Source organism: Diabrotica virgifera, chromosome 1 (genome assembly GCF_917563875.1).
Source record: "Diabrotica virgifera virgifera chromosome 1, PGI_DIABVI_V3a".
NCBI classification, from domain to species: domain Eukaryota; kingdom Metazoa; phylum Arthropoda; class Insecta; order Coleoptera; family Chrysomelidae; genus Diabrotica; species Diabrotica virgifera.
The window spans coordinates 156722566-156739009 of record NC_065443.1 but is presented as its reverse complement, the minus strand read 5'-3'; the positions used below and the strand labels follow the sequence as shown (position 1 = coordinate 156739009).

Genomic DNA, 16444 nt, shown 5'->3' with positions numbered 1-16444 from the left:
GTACATTTTCTAAAGATTTTAAACTGGTTTAGTTATTGCTTTGCAAAACATTTGCGAAACCCTCATGTCATAGGGAGAGAATTTCAGAATATAATGATCTTTACATTCAACCGTTGTAAATTTAAATACCATAAATTCATGTCCTATGTTATTCAAAGTGGCGATCTTTTTTTAAAATCATAGTATGTACTCACATATGTACAAAAATGAAAAATATGGTAGTCAGAAAGACCAAACTTACGAGCGTTAGCGGGCGACGACACAATATCAAATTTAAGCTATCTGGATTTGCTCCACCAAGCAAATGGGATTGTGGTGAGAAAATTGCCAATTTCCATGTCTAGCTTTGGTATGACTAAGGCAGTTTTGGCTAAATTTCAGAAATACATACTTCATTTAGTCAAAGATACCTTTAATTTAAAATCTAAACTTCCGTGGTTAAATTTTACGTATGTTTTGGCGAGGATGCACAAGCACTTCTCCTCCACTGGGCATACTGAGCACGTGCCCACTGCCCTGCGATCGACCCCCTAGTCTCTGCTCGATTACTAAATGATAACCGAATCGATTATCTCAGCACGGAAAAAATATACCTGAAATATAAAAAATGTATGTATTTTAGATACCTACTAGTACGCAGTTATATAGAGCTAGGAGCTAGAGAGGGATAAATGTAATTACTTCTAATCGTCCACCAAAGAAAAATACCTAGAATGTGACTATATAGATCTATCTCTAAGGATCAGACGTAGAAGCTCACGACAGACATTTTTGATGACTCTGCACCTTCAGTCCAACTGAATGGAAAAGGAAGATTCAGAGTCGAAACCTTTATCCCCATAATTGATACCCTGAGCGTCCATCTAAAACAGCGATTAGTTCGTCTAAGAACATAAGTCAACGCTTTGGATTATTTTTTCTCTTGAAAACTCTAATTTTCGAAGAGTTGAGACATACATATAATATGTAGTTGCAAATAGTTTGCTGAAATCTATTATGAATACGTAAACGAGAAAGGGTTAGAAATGGAATGTCTGTATTTAACAGAATATTTGAAAATTAATCAAAGTAAAAATTAAGGAACTGATAGTTGGTATTCTGGAAATATATCATCTTTTAAAAGAGAACAAAATTGAAAACATCTTTCTTAATGTAGAAATGGCACTGAGAATCTTTTCAAGCATGATGGTACGAAACTGCAGTGGGGAACGCTACTGTAAAGCAGTTGCGGATCCAGGGGAGGGCGATGGGGCGATCGGCCCCCCTGTCAAGCCAAGTTATACGGGGTGTAACAAAAATACAGGTCATAAATTAAATCACATATTCTGGGACCAAAAATAGGTTGAATGAACCTAACTTACCTTAGTACAAAAATATGCACGTAAAAAAGTTACAGCTCTTTGAAGTAAGTTACAAAATGAAAATCGATTTTTTTGAATATATCGAAAACTATTGGAGATTTTTAATTGAAAATGGACATGTGGCATTCTTATGGCAGGAACATCTTAAAGAAAATTTATAGTGAAATTTGTGCACCCCATATAAATTTTATGGGGGTTTTGTTCCCTTAATCCAGCCCAAACTTTTGCGTACGGCTCAATTAAATTATTATTGTGGTACCATTAGTTAAATTCAATATTCTTAAAACTTTTTTGCCTCCTAGTATTTTTTCAATAAGGCAGATTTATCGAGTTAATGCTTATTTTTTAATATGTTTACATAAAAATTGTATGGGGATTTTGTTCTTTTAAACCCCCCAAATGTTTGTGTACGTTCCAATTAAAATATTACTACGGTACAATTAGTTAAAAACAGTATTTTAAAAACTTTTTGCCTGTTTATATTTTTTCGAGAAGGCACCTTTTATCGAGACGTGGCTTCTTTTTTAATATGGTTCAAAATATACCTAAAAATGTAAATCATAAATAAATTTTCATATTATTACCAAGTCTCTATAGTCGTACTTAACTATTTACAAATATGTGGTGGATTTGACAAATATTGAAAATATCTCGATAAAAACTGACTTTTAGGAAAGGTACTAAGAGGCAAAAAATTCTTAGAAACAGTGTGTTTAACTAATGGTGCTACAATAATAATTTAATTGGAACGTATACAACACTTTGGGGGGGTTTAAAGGAACAAAATAACCATAAATTTTTTATAAGGTGTCTAAATTTCGCTATAATTTTTTCTTAAGATGCTACTGCCATAAGAATACCACATGTCCATTTTCAATAAAAAATATCTAATAGTTTTCGATATATTGGAAAAAATCGATTTTCATTTTGTAACTTCAAAGGGCTGTAACTTTTTTATGTTCACATTTGTACTAAGGTAGTTATCTCGTAATCTCGTTCGATTGGAACGCGGTGTTGCCAAGTCGACAGGGAAGTCCTGTAACTAGGGAGGATCGAAATACTGCTCAATATAATTTTATCAAAAAAAAAAAAAAAGAAAAAAGTAAGACGTTACACCGAGAAAGGTTAAGTTTCTAAGGAGATAGTCCGAACGAGACCTTTATCGCAGTGAAACGAACCAGTTGTAATGAGCAGAGAAGATAAAAAATACGAAGAGCTATTTCGAATTGAAAGTGACGGTACCACGACGGACGAAAACGACAAGAAGAGAAAAGAGGAAGAATTGGAACGGGCTTTTAACAAAAGTCGAAAAATAAGCAGACCTCCCTCCTACAGAAAGGAGAAAATGGAGGATAATGTACAAAACATTATGGAAATGATGGCAGCAGTAAGTTTAAAAATCGAGGAACAATCAAGAGAACTTAGCGAGATGCGTAGAGAGCAGAAAGAATATAGAGATGAAATAAGAGAGCTACGACAGGAGAATATAACATTAAGGGAAGAAAACACGAAACTAAAACAGGCACTTTATCAAATAGAAGAACGGCTTGAAAGTTTAGAAAATCAAAAAAGGCGGAAAAATATAATTATACATGGTTTGAACATAGATACAAATGGCCCAGATATCCTAAAACATGCAATGAAAAATTTTCTGCAGAGAGAATTAGAAGTAGATGTACAAATAGAGAAGGCTTTGAAGTTAGGAGAAAAAGTTTGTTTGGTTGAGCTTGAAAAGGAAGAAGATAAAAGAAAAGTCATGCGAAACAAAACCAAATTGAGAAATCGCGAAGAAGGTCTAGTTTATATCAACGATGACCTATCAAAAAACGACAGAATTGTACAGAAACATGTCAGACAAAAAGCGCAAGAACTAAGAAAGGAGGGGAGAAAAGTGAAAGTAGGGTATAAGAAAATATATGAAGATCATGAAATATGGCGCTGGGATGGAATGAACCAAACGTTGGTGGTAGAAACCAAAGCAAAAAACTAAGCAATAGCAATGAAAGGAAACAAATGACGACGAAAAATGCAAAGAAGAGGATTACGAACTATGGAAATAAGACAAATCAAGACAGCAATAAAAAAGAAAAGCCGAAAAATGACCAGAAATTACCAGAAATGACCAGAAATGGGGAGAAACCAGAAGGTTAGGAACAGGTTTTATAATACAGCGAAAATGGAAGGAAAGAGTAATGGCATTCCAACCAATATCAGATAGATTATGCACAATAAGATTAAAAGGGGACAAACGAAACATAACTATAATAAATGTACACGCACCGATTGAAGATGCCACAGAAGAAGAAAAAGATGAATTCTACGAGCAATTGGAAAGAGAATATGATAAATTACCAGGGTTTGACATCAAAATAATAATGGGAGACTGCAACGCCAAAGTCGGAAGAGAGAATATATACGAACACATAATAGGGAACTATAGTAAGCATGAGGTGTCGAACGATAATGGCCAAAGAATAATAGGCTTTGCAACAGAAAGGCAAATGGTGATAAGAAGCACACAATTACGCCGAAAAGATATATATAAAGGAACGTGGATTTCCCCTGATAAAAAGACAGTATATCAGATAGATCATATTTTAATAGAGAAGAAACATGCAAACAATGTTATAAATGTAAAGAGCATGAGAGGGGCGGACTGTAACTCTGACCACTATTTGGTTAGAGCAGAATACAAAATCGAGCATAACATAAAGAAAAACAATAAAACAAAAGAAAAAATTGGAAAACAATTCAACATAGGACTACTAAAAGATAACAACACACAGAAGAAGTATGAACAGGGAATAACCAACAGACTAATCAGGGAACAAGAAACGTCAAACCCAGACAAGCAATGGGAAAATATCAAAGAAGCAATCTTGAACACAAGTAAAGCAATCCTAGCGAAAACCAAAAGAAGACACAAAACAAAAGATTGGTATGATGAAGAATGTCAAGAAGTAGCAGAAGCAATAAGAAAGGTAAGACTCAAAAATCTCACAAATGACGAAGAAAGCACTAGAGAAGAATACAGAGAATTGAGAAAAATCATGAAAAGAAAATGTAGAAGCAAAAAGAGAAAATACAACGAGAACAAACTGAAAGAAATAGAAGAAAAATTTCAAAAAAAAAGAAATAAGATCATTCTACCAGGAAGCAAAAAAAATGGAAAGAGGATATCAAAAAAACAACCCATATATGAGATAAAGGGCTGTTGCTAAATGAGCCGGAAAAAATAATGGAAAACTGGCAAAACTATTTCCCAGAACTGCTAAATAAGAGCGAAGTAAAAAAGGAACCAAGAAAGTGAAGATGATCAGATAGCAATAGAAATACCCACAGAACAAGAAATAAAGAACGAAATAAAGAGCTTGAAAAATAACAAAAGCCCAGGAATAACAGAAATATCGGCCGAAATGATAAAATCAGGAGGGAAAGATTACAGAGAGAGATATATGACCTGATAAAAAGAATATGGGAAGTAGAAAAAATGCCAAAAGAGTGGACCATAGCAAGGATATGCCCTATACATAAAAAAGGTGATAGAATGCTATGCGAAAACTACAGAGGCATCGCACTATTAGAAATAGTTTACAAAATCTTGGCACAAAGTATAAGAAAAGGCTAAGTCAATATTCGGAAAAAATACTGGGAGAATACCAGGCAGGTTTTAGAAACAACAGATCAACGACTGAGCAAATATTTAAGGGTATACATCCAAAAATTTTGAAACCAAGGAAGGATTACGACAAGGAGACACACTATCAACAGCGGCATTCAATCTAACATTGGAAGGAATAATCAGGAAAAGCAGAATAAACATGAAAGAAACGATATTTAAAAACGGCCACCAATGCATAGCATTTGCAGATGATCTGACGCTATTAGCAACAAGCAAAAAAGAACTACAAAAGTTAATGAAAAACGTAATAACAGAAGCCAAAAAATTCGGACTTAAAATAAATGAAGAAAAGACAAAGTAAATGATAATGGAAGAGATCCAAAAAGAAAAAGAGAATAACATCATAGTACAAATAGATGGAGAAAAAACATACTCGTTCAAAAGAGCCAAAGAAACTATTTACCTGGGAGCCAAAATAGATGAAAATGGTCATGAAGAAGGGGAGATAAAGGCAAGAATAGCTAAAGGAAATAAAAAATATGGAGCATTACGCACATTATTGAAATCCAAATACGTATCAAGAAAAACAAAAATAAGAATTTATAAGACTGTTATCAGACCTACAGTAACATACGCATGCGAAACATGGGTGCTCAAAAAGTCAGAAACAGACCTTTTAGAAAGATGGGAGAGAAAAATGCAAAGAGCAATAAAGAGGTGTGAAAATAGAAGGTCAGTGGAGAAGAAGAACCAATAAAGAATTGGAAGAACTATATCAAGAGCCAACGATCACGACGACGATCAAAGCACAGAGAATACGATACTTGAGGCACATCGAGAGAATGGGAAGTAAACGAATGCCAAAAATGGTACTCTCACGAAGACCAATACAAAAGAGGAGGAAAGGCAGGCCAAGGAAAAGATGGAAGGACAGTGTGTATGAAGACTTGAAGAAAAGTAACTTTGAGAGATGGAAAGAACTAGCATTGGACTGGAGGAGATGGAGAGAGGTGGTGAAGGAGTGTATAAAAAGACTAAAGTGTAATTAAATAAAATGTATAAGTTTTATGAGTTATGTAAGTTATATTAAGTTATTTATTATATTATTTATGTAATCAGAAATGTAAACATTTTAGCCCTAGGCCTACAAGGCCTGTTGCGCTTAATAAATAAAAATAAAAGTATTTGTTACACCCTGTATATCATCATCATCATCATTATGCAACCTCTTCTGTCCACTGCTGGTCATAGATCTCTTCCATTTTTCGCCACTTTCCCCGGTTCTGTGCGTCTTGTTGCCATTTCTTGGATATCCATTTAATGCCGTCCATCCAGCGTGTTAATGGCCGTCCTCTGCTGCGTTTGTCTTCTCTTGGGCGCCAGTCAATTAGTTTTTTGGCCCATCTTGAGTCTTCCAGTGATACCTGTTTTTTTCCTTAGGTCTTGGTTCCTTATTTTGTCTTTTTTTGTCACGCCGAGAATCAATCTTTCCATGCGCCTTTGTGCCACTCGCATTTTTAGTGCTGTTGTTTTTGTGAGCGTGAGAGTTTCTGCTCCTTATGTCATAATAGGAAGAACACATAGGTCTTCCGTTTCATAACTATCGGGATGTTGATCTTAAAGATGTCTCTTAGTGAACCATACGCCGCCCAAGCCAGTGTTATTCGTCGGCAAGGACAATCAGACCTGCAAATTTCAACGACGAAAGAAATAAAAAGTTATATATAAAGATTATAAAAACATTCATTTATTCATTTATTTTTCATAGAAATTTAACCAATCGGCCCCTCCTCTTGATGATGCTGAATCCGCCACTGCTGTAAAGGAATAAAAATAAAGCTAAAACTTTGCATATCTATCGATGTTCTTTTTCTACTCTAACAAAATAATGCTTTATTATAGGCCAGAGGCCCCACTTTACTAATGTGCCCAAGGCCACTAATAGGTGAAAGACGGCCCTGATTATAAAGATTAATGGGACATCATCATCATTGTTAGTCGCGTCTCCCCTATTTTTTAACATGGTTCATAAAATCCCTAATCTTCATGTTTTGAAAGGTTTTTACATTTACGTATTTTGTTTTTTGTGCCATATGATTGGGTGCGTACAAATGTTTCAGTTCCTTCTTCTTCTTCTTCTTCTTCTTCTTCTTCTTCTTCTTCTTATTCTTCTTCTTCTTTTTGTTTAAACACGACTTTGTCCGTTTTTTTCCACTCTACATATTTGCTGTCATTCGGCTTATGTGGTCGTTCTATTCTACTCTTCTATTTCTTATACAGTTCTTATTCTATTCTTCTACACTTTGTATCTCCGTAGTATATGTGTACTTCTATTTAGCTACGCCCCACAGTCGTGTTTCCGCCTTTCAGTTCCTGTCTTAATTATTTATTTTAAGATTTCACAAATCTTAATCTGAACATTTTTCAATTATGCGTGTAACTGAGTAAAAATGTATCGAGTGCAACATACCACTGGTTCTTGCATTTGTCGATTACGGGAAGGCTTTTGATTCTGTAGAGTTTGAAACTGTACTGGATGCCGTAATGCAAAGCCGAATAGACTACACACAGGTACACGTGACTAATAAAAAAGCAAAAACATCTATGAGACCGCTCGTATCAAGTATAGGTAGGTACGACTACACGAAGATACAGAAAAATTCAGCTTAGGTCGAGGAGTAAGATAAGGAGATAATTTCACCAAAATTGTTTACGATAGCTCTAGAGTCTAGAGTCAATATTTAAGGACGCTTAATAGCAAGATATGGGCATCAGTATAGATGGAGAAAGATTAAATCATCTGAGGTTTGCGGAAAAAAGTGTTTGTTGTTTCCCCAAAAAAGACTAACGCTCGAAACACACACTAACAATTTTGAACGTACGATGGTTGAAATCTACATAGTGGCTCGAGCAATCATATGGAATCTTTCTCCCTTCACCGAACGTTTCAAGCGGTGAAGGGAGAACGATTCCATATGATTGCTCGAGCCACTATGTAGATTTCAACCATCGCACGGTCAAAATTCTTAGTGTGTGAAACAAGCGTAAATGCATGGTTTTAACAGCAAATCTAATAAGGTGTAAATTGGAGCTGGAGGGTGAGATAATAGAACAAGTGATGGAGTTTAAATATCTAGGCATCATACTTTATAATCCCATAAAATTTAAACCTATACATTTATCATTGGATTCTACTATGTATGCAAACGTAAGTACATACCGACTTAGCGTTTAAAAAATGAACTTTAAATTCAAAATTGTAGTAATCTCTAGTTTGCCGCTACTGATTTTAATAGCGATATCACTCGGCGACAATTTGATCGACTCTCGAACGCACATACTCGTCCACAAGTGACGTCACCTATCTAATGAATTTATATTTACAACTTCAAGGCGAGTTGAGTGAGCAGTCACAATTTCCGAGGCGTAAAATTGCCTCGACGTATCGAGAGTATTATTTCGCGATATCATGGGTGGATTGATAATTGTTCGGGAATTTTTCTGTGTTCGCAGCCCTTTAAAAGGGACCACTAAGGAATAGGTGCGTGACGTCATTGCGTTCTTTGTGGATATTTTGTTGTGGAAATACAAGTGCGAGACGTTTGCTCGATCGGCGCGCTTTTCAGTTCAAAAGTAGTTTTATTTCTGGAAATTTTCAAAATAATCTAGGAAAATGAGTTCCGCGGAAACCAAGACAAACAATAGAAAAATTAATAGGGTAAGAATGAAACTATTTTTTTAATATGACTGTAGATACTAACGTGTACCTATATGTCATAGATTTAAAACAAAGATAATCGCACTTTCACAATAAAATATTTTTGACGGTGTTATTCTATTAATTAATAATACTTTTGTACTTTTGTCGTAAAAAGTAGATAGGTACGAATTTTAGATTTTGAATTCACTATTAGATTTTGAATTCACTATTAGATTTTTAAATTTGACACTGGGGTTTTCGCAAGGTCATCAGCTGTTTGGATTGGAACAATATATTATTGTGTTGTAACAAATATTTTTTGAACAGACACCAAATTTGCTTATTTACTTATATGTAGAGCCAAAATATACAGATGTTAAAAGGTTGTCTGTTTGAACACCCCCGCAAATATGTAGAAAATACGAGGAACCATAAAAATTATTGCATACATGCATAGAAATTAACTTTAATTTTTGCGTAGATGGATGATTAGTGAATAGTAAATTATAAATTATTAATTTTACAAGTACCTATTTACCTTTTTTTTGCGAAGGAAAGCTTACTTCACCAGAGCATTTAATGTATCAGCGTAAAAAATAAACAAATACCATTATGAATTGTGAAAAATATTATAGGTATTTATTTTATTTGAAATTAATAGTTATTTATGATATAAGTGTTAAAAGTACACGTTTAAGGCACGCATGTGAAAGTTTGCAGAATGAGCGGTAGCGAGTTCTGCAATTCACATTAGTGCCTTAAAAATGTACTTTTTAACACGCATATCATACAATATTTTTTTACAAACGTAATTACAGGACAATATCTACAAAAACTTTTACTTGAACTTGACTGACATTCCATTTTTATATTTTTTTGACATTACATCAAAATTGCCTATACGGTCAATACGAACTGCAGTGCCTTAAAAAAATTTTAAAGCATTAGTGCCTTAAGTAGCATTTTTAACGCTCGTATGGAGTGCTAAAAATTGCATTTTTAACACGGTTGTAGAAAAGTTTATTAATAATAATTATATTGTATAATACAACCATGATTTTTTACTACGTAATTAAATATAATAGGACAATAGATCGCTTAATCTGGATGAATGGAATATTTCTCGCTGTACTTTATTTAATCTTTTTCATTCTATACATTCTTAAATAAGCCAACTTTTAAAAAATATTTTGCCATTGTTAATAGCGTGAAAAACCCACATACAGCCATTTGAATCAGTTTGCTTCTTTCTATTAATTTCTACTTTAGCTATAGCCATGCAAAACTGGTCATGTTCTTTTAATACTTCATATTCATTTGCGATAACTATAAAAAATTATATCAGTAAGTATCTATTATAACTAAATAATAACATCTGCCCTCTACCAAGTTCGTGTTTGCTATTGCTTCTAATATTTTCTTTAATTAATAATCATATCTACATAGTTTATGTACCAATGTACCTATATAAACTTACCGAATCACTTCTGGCAAATAATCAGCACGCACAATAGGAATTTGCCGCTTTTTGCCGCTAATTAGTTGTGAAAAAAAAATTTTGTCGCTTTGTTTTTTTTTTATATCCAGTATCATCAAAATAAGTATCCATATCAAAACAGCGACTAATGTTTCAAATTCAAATCGAGTTGGTGCTGAATTTGCCGTTTTTTGTCGCTAATTATGTAGTTGTGGGAAAATTAATTTTGTCGCTGTATTATTTTTTTAATATCCGATGTTTCGCTAACTTCATACAGGGTACAGGGTGGGGCATTAGTGCGAGGAAATCCAATTACTCGTTTGTCGTAAGGGATACGAAAAAAAGTTATTTAGGTAAAAGTTGAGGCACAGATAAGACTGTAATTTAAAAATATTTTTAAATACACAGGGCCACCCGTATTGACAGGGCGACACAAACTTAAATGGAACACCCTGTATTTTTGTATTGTAATGAAATTATATTTTATGGTACTTTTTTACTTCTTAAGCATTCCCTATTCCTAAGTGCTTTAATTTGTGAGTTATTCGTGATTCTTTAAGCCAAAACATTAATTGCAACAAAAAATACGTGAAATTTTAGTAGGTGGCCGTGAAAATATTCAATTAAACATAATTTTTCGAAAAAAAAAAAACGTGATGATCTAGACTGATCGTTAATTTATTAATATTGGGAGAGATATCAAAATACCTACGCACTTAAGACTGTTGGTGCGTAAAATATTATTAAAAACATATATATTCTACCCAGTTGGCAATGATACTAAATTTGATTAAACATTTGACATTATACTATTTTTATAGTTCCAGTTGCTTTGTTACCATTACTAATATGGATTTTTCTAATGAGGAACTGATTAATATGTTTTTGTACTAGACCAATAACAAAAATTTGCTAGTAGCAATTAGAATTTAGTATCCCCCAGAGATCCACACCCCTCATGATGGAAAAACCGCCTTTAAAATTGATTTTTCTTAAAATTTTTAGATCAAACTTTAAGCTCTCTAAAAACCGATTTGACTTATGAAATGAGTACGATAATATTTTCGGATTTTTAGCGACATATTCAAATCAAGGGGATGGGTACGTATATTCGGCTGCAATGCTATTCAAATGGGAATTCATTTTTTTCGAATCCTGAGAAAACTAATAAGTATTTTTGAAAAATTTAAACGTAGAATGAAATATTACGTTCTTACCGAGGGTCAATAGTCTCTGAAAACTTCTATAATGTTTATTTTAATAAATTACAGGGGTGAAAAACTAAGAGAAAATGTAGTGTGATTTTTAATTTCAAATATCTCATTCAAAAGAAACTTTTTATTTATTCTAATGGACTTTCGGCCCTCGGTAATAATTTAGTATTTCATTCTGCGTTTAAATTTTTTAAAAATATTTATTAGTTTTTTCAGGATTTGAAAAAAATGGACACCATGTCCGTGGTGATATTTTCCAAGGGATATGAAAGATGTTCAAAATTGTAAGCGTTCCATAGTAACAATATATTAGGTACTAAAAAATCACTTTAACACTTTTCTTTTTTCTCGATTGAGTATTAGTTTTTGTTGTACATATAAACTATTACAATCACTGAATACATAGTTAGTGGAAAAATTATCAGTAGTAATTGCACAAGAGCTCTAAAATTATTGAATTTTTCCCGAGTGTCACTTTGGAAGTTTTAATTTCACGAGCCGAAGGCGAGTGAAATTATGTCAAAGTGTCACGAGGGCAAAAATTCTATATTAATTTTAGAGTTCGAGTGCAATTTGTTGCGATTATTTCATGAATAAAACTGTTCAAAACCAAAATGTTATTGTAATTTATATATGTAAGTACCAATTAGTGAAATTAAACACACAGTTGTTATAACGAAATTAAACACACAGTTGTATTTGACGGTTGAAAGTCATCACTTTTATAATTTTTAAAACATTTGTCATTAATGTCACTGAATGTATTTTTTCGTAGCAACGAAGGGCATCTGACGTAATATGCTTAACGACGGGAGATTATCAAAAATTATCACTAGTAATACCACTAGAGGTCAAATTATTTCCGGAAATTTTTTTGAGATCATGAATATTTTGAAAATTTCCCGAGTCGCAGACGAGGGAAATTTTCTAAAAATATTCATGATCAAAAAAAAAATTCCGGATATTAATTTGACTTCGCGTGGTATTCGGTAAGAAAATTCCACACCAAATTTGCATTTGAAAATCCAAAGCTGCATGAACAGATTAATAGCGCGCCATAGCTTTGTCAGCAATTATTTAGGCTTTCAAATTCGTAATTTCTACTCATTGTAGTTGCATGGGAATACCATTTCAAGATAGAAAATAGTATATTCTTCAATTTTACATAAGTTTTGAGTAACTACAAGTGATAGAAAATGAATCAAAACTAAATTATGTAAACAAATAAAAACCAGTCTGTCAAAAATGTTCTGTTATTGTAAACGTCAAAAAATTTCCACTATAATTCGCTGTTGGGTACCCCACGAGCAAAAAATTTCCGATAAAATACCTCCGTTGCCATGGTGATCTGTCAAAATAACGTATTTTGATTGGTTCAAAATTACAGGTGTGGAATTTTCACCTTAATTTGCATGTCTGTAGCTTTCTATTGGTCAGAATCTCCTATGAATGAAATAATCAGTAGTAATTGCACAAGAGCTCTAAAATTATTGAATTTTTCCCGAGTGTCACTTTGGCAGTTTTAATTTCACGAGCCGAAGGCGAGTGAAATTATGTCAAAGTGTCACGAGGGCAAAAATTCTATATTAATTTTAGAGTTCGAGTGCAATTTGTTGCGATTATTTCATGAATAAAACTGTTCAAAACCAAAATTTTATTGTAATTTATATATGTAAGTACCAATTAGTGAAATTAAACACACAGTTGTTATAAATATGTATTTGACGGTTGAAAGTCATCACTTTTATAATTTTTAAAACATTTGTCATTAATGTCACTGAATGTATTTTTTCGTAGCAACGAAGGGCATCTGACGTAATATGCTTAACGACGGGAAATTATCAAAAATTATCACCTTAATTTGCATGTCTGTAGCTTTCTATTGGTCAGAATCTCCTATGAATGAAATAATCACATTTATTAACTGAATTAATAATTTGCAATTATACAAATAATAGTTATCCAAGAACATTTAAAAGCCATTTCTTTAAAGTTAATGATGACATTGTCAAGTAGAATGACATTCTAGTAATCTTTACATATCCATACCAGTGTGAATTTTACTACACGTAATTTGCCGTGTAAAGACAGAAAAAGTAAGGATAGCTGTAAAATCTTTGCGAATTATGTACCGATGGCCTTAAGTGACAGCGATCTTTTAACACGTTCAGTGATGTTATAATACTAGTAACTTTCTTGCCGGCCTGATACATATTTTTGAAGTTTTTGTTCTGCATTGTTATTAATGTGTCTTATTATAAGAGTTAAATGTTAAAATTAATCAAAGAATTGAGTAATTTTTGTGTGACGCACCGGTGCGTCATCAGCACGACAGACGGAATATTGATCTAGTGTGCGCATGACGCACACAAAGATAATAATAGTTCATTATTGCATATACTTCTTTTTCTTCTTTTTTTTTTGTGTAGACATGACTCTGTCTGTTTTTCAATGTTGCATATACCTATATGCAGTTGTTCGTATAATAATTAGTTTGTGCAAAAACATTAACTCTTGTGGTATTCTTCTAAACATTTTCCAATACACAAACCTGGCTGATCAGTACATTGAATACAATGCGATGGTAAGCAGAGTCTTTACTTATTTTTTTGCTCCAACAAATTTTGCATCGTTTTCGCATAATTCTACCACCTGCATTCCTTATTTTAATTTTCTCTACCAGGTGCTGTGTAGTTTTTTTACAATATTAGGTTTATAGTAATATACCTTTCAGGAAGAAGTTTTTCGACAACAAACTGACATACGATACTCGTAATAGGAAAGTCGTTTTTGGGAATGTTTTTTAAAAATTTTTATACCATCTAAGTGTTCTTCGGACACTCGGGTATTATGCTACCATTGGGTCCATACGGTCTATATACCGCTCATATTTATGTCTATTGTATTCTCTGATAGGTAAAGGCCTTTTTTTGTTACTCCTTTTCTGTTTTCTACTCCAATAATGTTGTTTTTAATCACTGTCGATATATACAACACATTCCTCTTATCCCTCCATTTACCGATCACTACACCATCCTTTTAGGCAGCTGTTGTATTACCTTTGTCCAATGTTGCAGATTCGACATCTTTGGGATTTTCCTTTCTTCCTGTCCTTAGGGTACAAGTGCAGTAAGTTTGTGCTTCTAGTGGTCGCTTTGCTAAAACAAACTATTGTAGAAATTATCCATGAACACGGCATGCCCTGAATTTGGGTAATTTCTCATTAGGCGCATAACAACTTTTTTAGTATGTCCAGCACCTCCAAGCTCATCTGATTATCTTGAATAACTTTATTCATCGAATAAACTACTATTCATCGTTGGTGAAACCAGCCATTAGAGGATTAAATAAAATTTATGAACGTAGAAGGGAAAAAGTTAAAACAATTTTTCATACCTGCATATTATACTTATTAACAAAATAGCATATTGTACAACAAGTGAGAAAAAAGACATACATATTTCTCAAGAGCGCAGAAATTTGTTGGCACTAGTCGAGGCACGAGGCGAGGGCCGCAAATTAAGCGAGGGAGAATTATGTCATTCTCTCATCTCATTTTCTTGTACACTGTACTTTTTCTATGGATGCGGTTTTGTCAACAGTTCAAACTTAAAAATTAAATAATTTAGGTGCTTTTACGTATATTATATACATACATTGAAATAAAATACATATACATGTAGGTATTTCATATTCTTAAAATTTATATACTTACGTTATTTATTTAAAATTCTAATTAACAGTTGTTTTCGAATAGTTTTGTAAGGTAATTCCTGGTAAGTTTTGCTCCAACACATTTTATTTGACAACATTAATTGTGTTTGTATTGTGCATGTTACCATGGAAACGGCGATCATATATGGAAAACCGTACGAGAACCCGTGAGAAAAAAATATTTCTCACTGCAATGGCCGACTTTTCTCACTGCATGAGAAATTGATCGTTTTGAATGTATGTAAGTAGTGAGAGAAGTTGCACATTGTTGCAGATTATTTTTTGATACGTACATATCTTACCACAAATGCTATCGCTCCTACGATACTCACACTACAAGTGCTAGCATACAATTAAACATTATATTCGATACGGTATATGACGCACCGGTGCGTCATCCGCCCCTCTACAAGAAACAGCTTGACGCATCGGTGCGTCATCAGCGCTGAACGTGTTAAAACGTTGTTCAGTAGTGGAAGCACGCAAAATAGAATTCTATTTTGCTGACGTCACAAAACGAATTTCACAATGCGAGAATCGACGGTTGCTAGGCAACGTGACGTCACTAAAATAGAATTCTATTTTGCGTGCTTCCGCTACTGTCCTTGAAGAACGACTGACAGATCAGGATAATAAGGATGTAGTCTCCAGTGATTGGTTTAATGAAATTAAAGCGTTAAAGTTGTTTTCATAGGACTTTTCAACGTTTTTCATTTGTTTCGAGCTGCTATCATATGTCGCATAATCCGTGTATATAAATATTATACACAGACAACATATTACAGGAGCCCAAAACGACATGAGAAAACATATGTTAATTGACATATGAAAACATATTATGACAGGAGCACGAAAACAAATGAGAATTGTTGAAAAGCCTTATTGCCTGATGATACTGATCCCATGCATTTTACAATATTTTAATATAATCCGTATGCGCGCCAATTGAGAATCTAAAATTCCTAATTTTATGTCAAAAAATGCGCAATAACTATCTCTTAAAACCTACCAACTTCCATTTGCATATCTCAACCGGTCTTAGCGCAATAAATAAATCGTCAGTTTGTAAGAAAAAATCAACATCCCGTATCTCGGAAAGGAAGCTCTTGCGAACATATCTTTATAAAGCAAACGGTCATTATTTTTTCATACAGAATTACCCTTAAAGTTTGTCGCACTTATTTAGAAACACCCTGCATTGATGAAGAAAATGGCTAATTGTTAAAGTACTTAACTTTTTTATTATCCAACATAAGAGATTGAATAAAAAAACAGAATGTTAAGAAAATCAGAGGCTATAGTTGGGTTTCAATTAGGTATAGTATTTTTTAAATGCTAGAATATTTCACAGGTTGT

The 16444-nt window shown here is 33.3% G+C and overlaps 1 protein-coding gene across 2 annotated transcripts in view; it reads left to right on the top strand.

Moving 5' to 3' along the window:
• Positions 1–16444, top strand: part of LOC126878779 (monocarboxylate transporter 3) — a 407545-nt gene that overhangs the window by 106910 nt on the left and 284191 nt on the right. The window contains exon 1 of one of the 2 annotated variants that reach the window (XM_050641677.1): positions 8367–8701. The exons of the other annotated variant lie outside the window; for it this stretch is intronic. Within the exon in view, the coding sequence (XP_050497634.1) occupies positions 8657–8701 (45 nt within the window). The 5' untranslated portion in view covers positions 8367–8656. Of the gene's footprint in view, positions 1–8366; positions 8702–16444 lie in introns of those variants that run through there. 2 annotated transcript variants of the gene reach the window in all.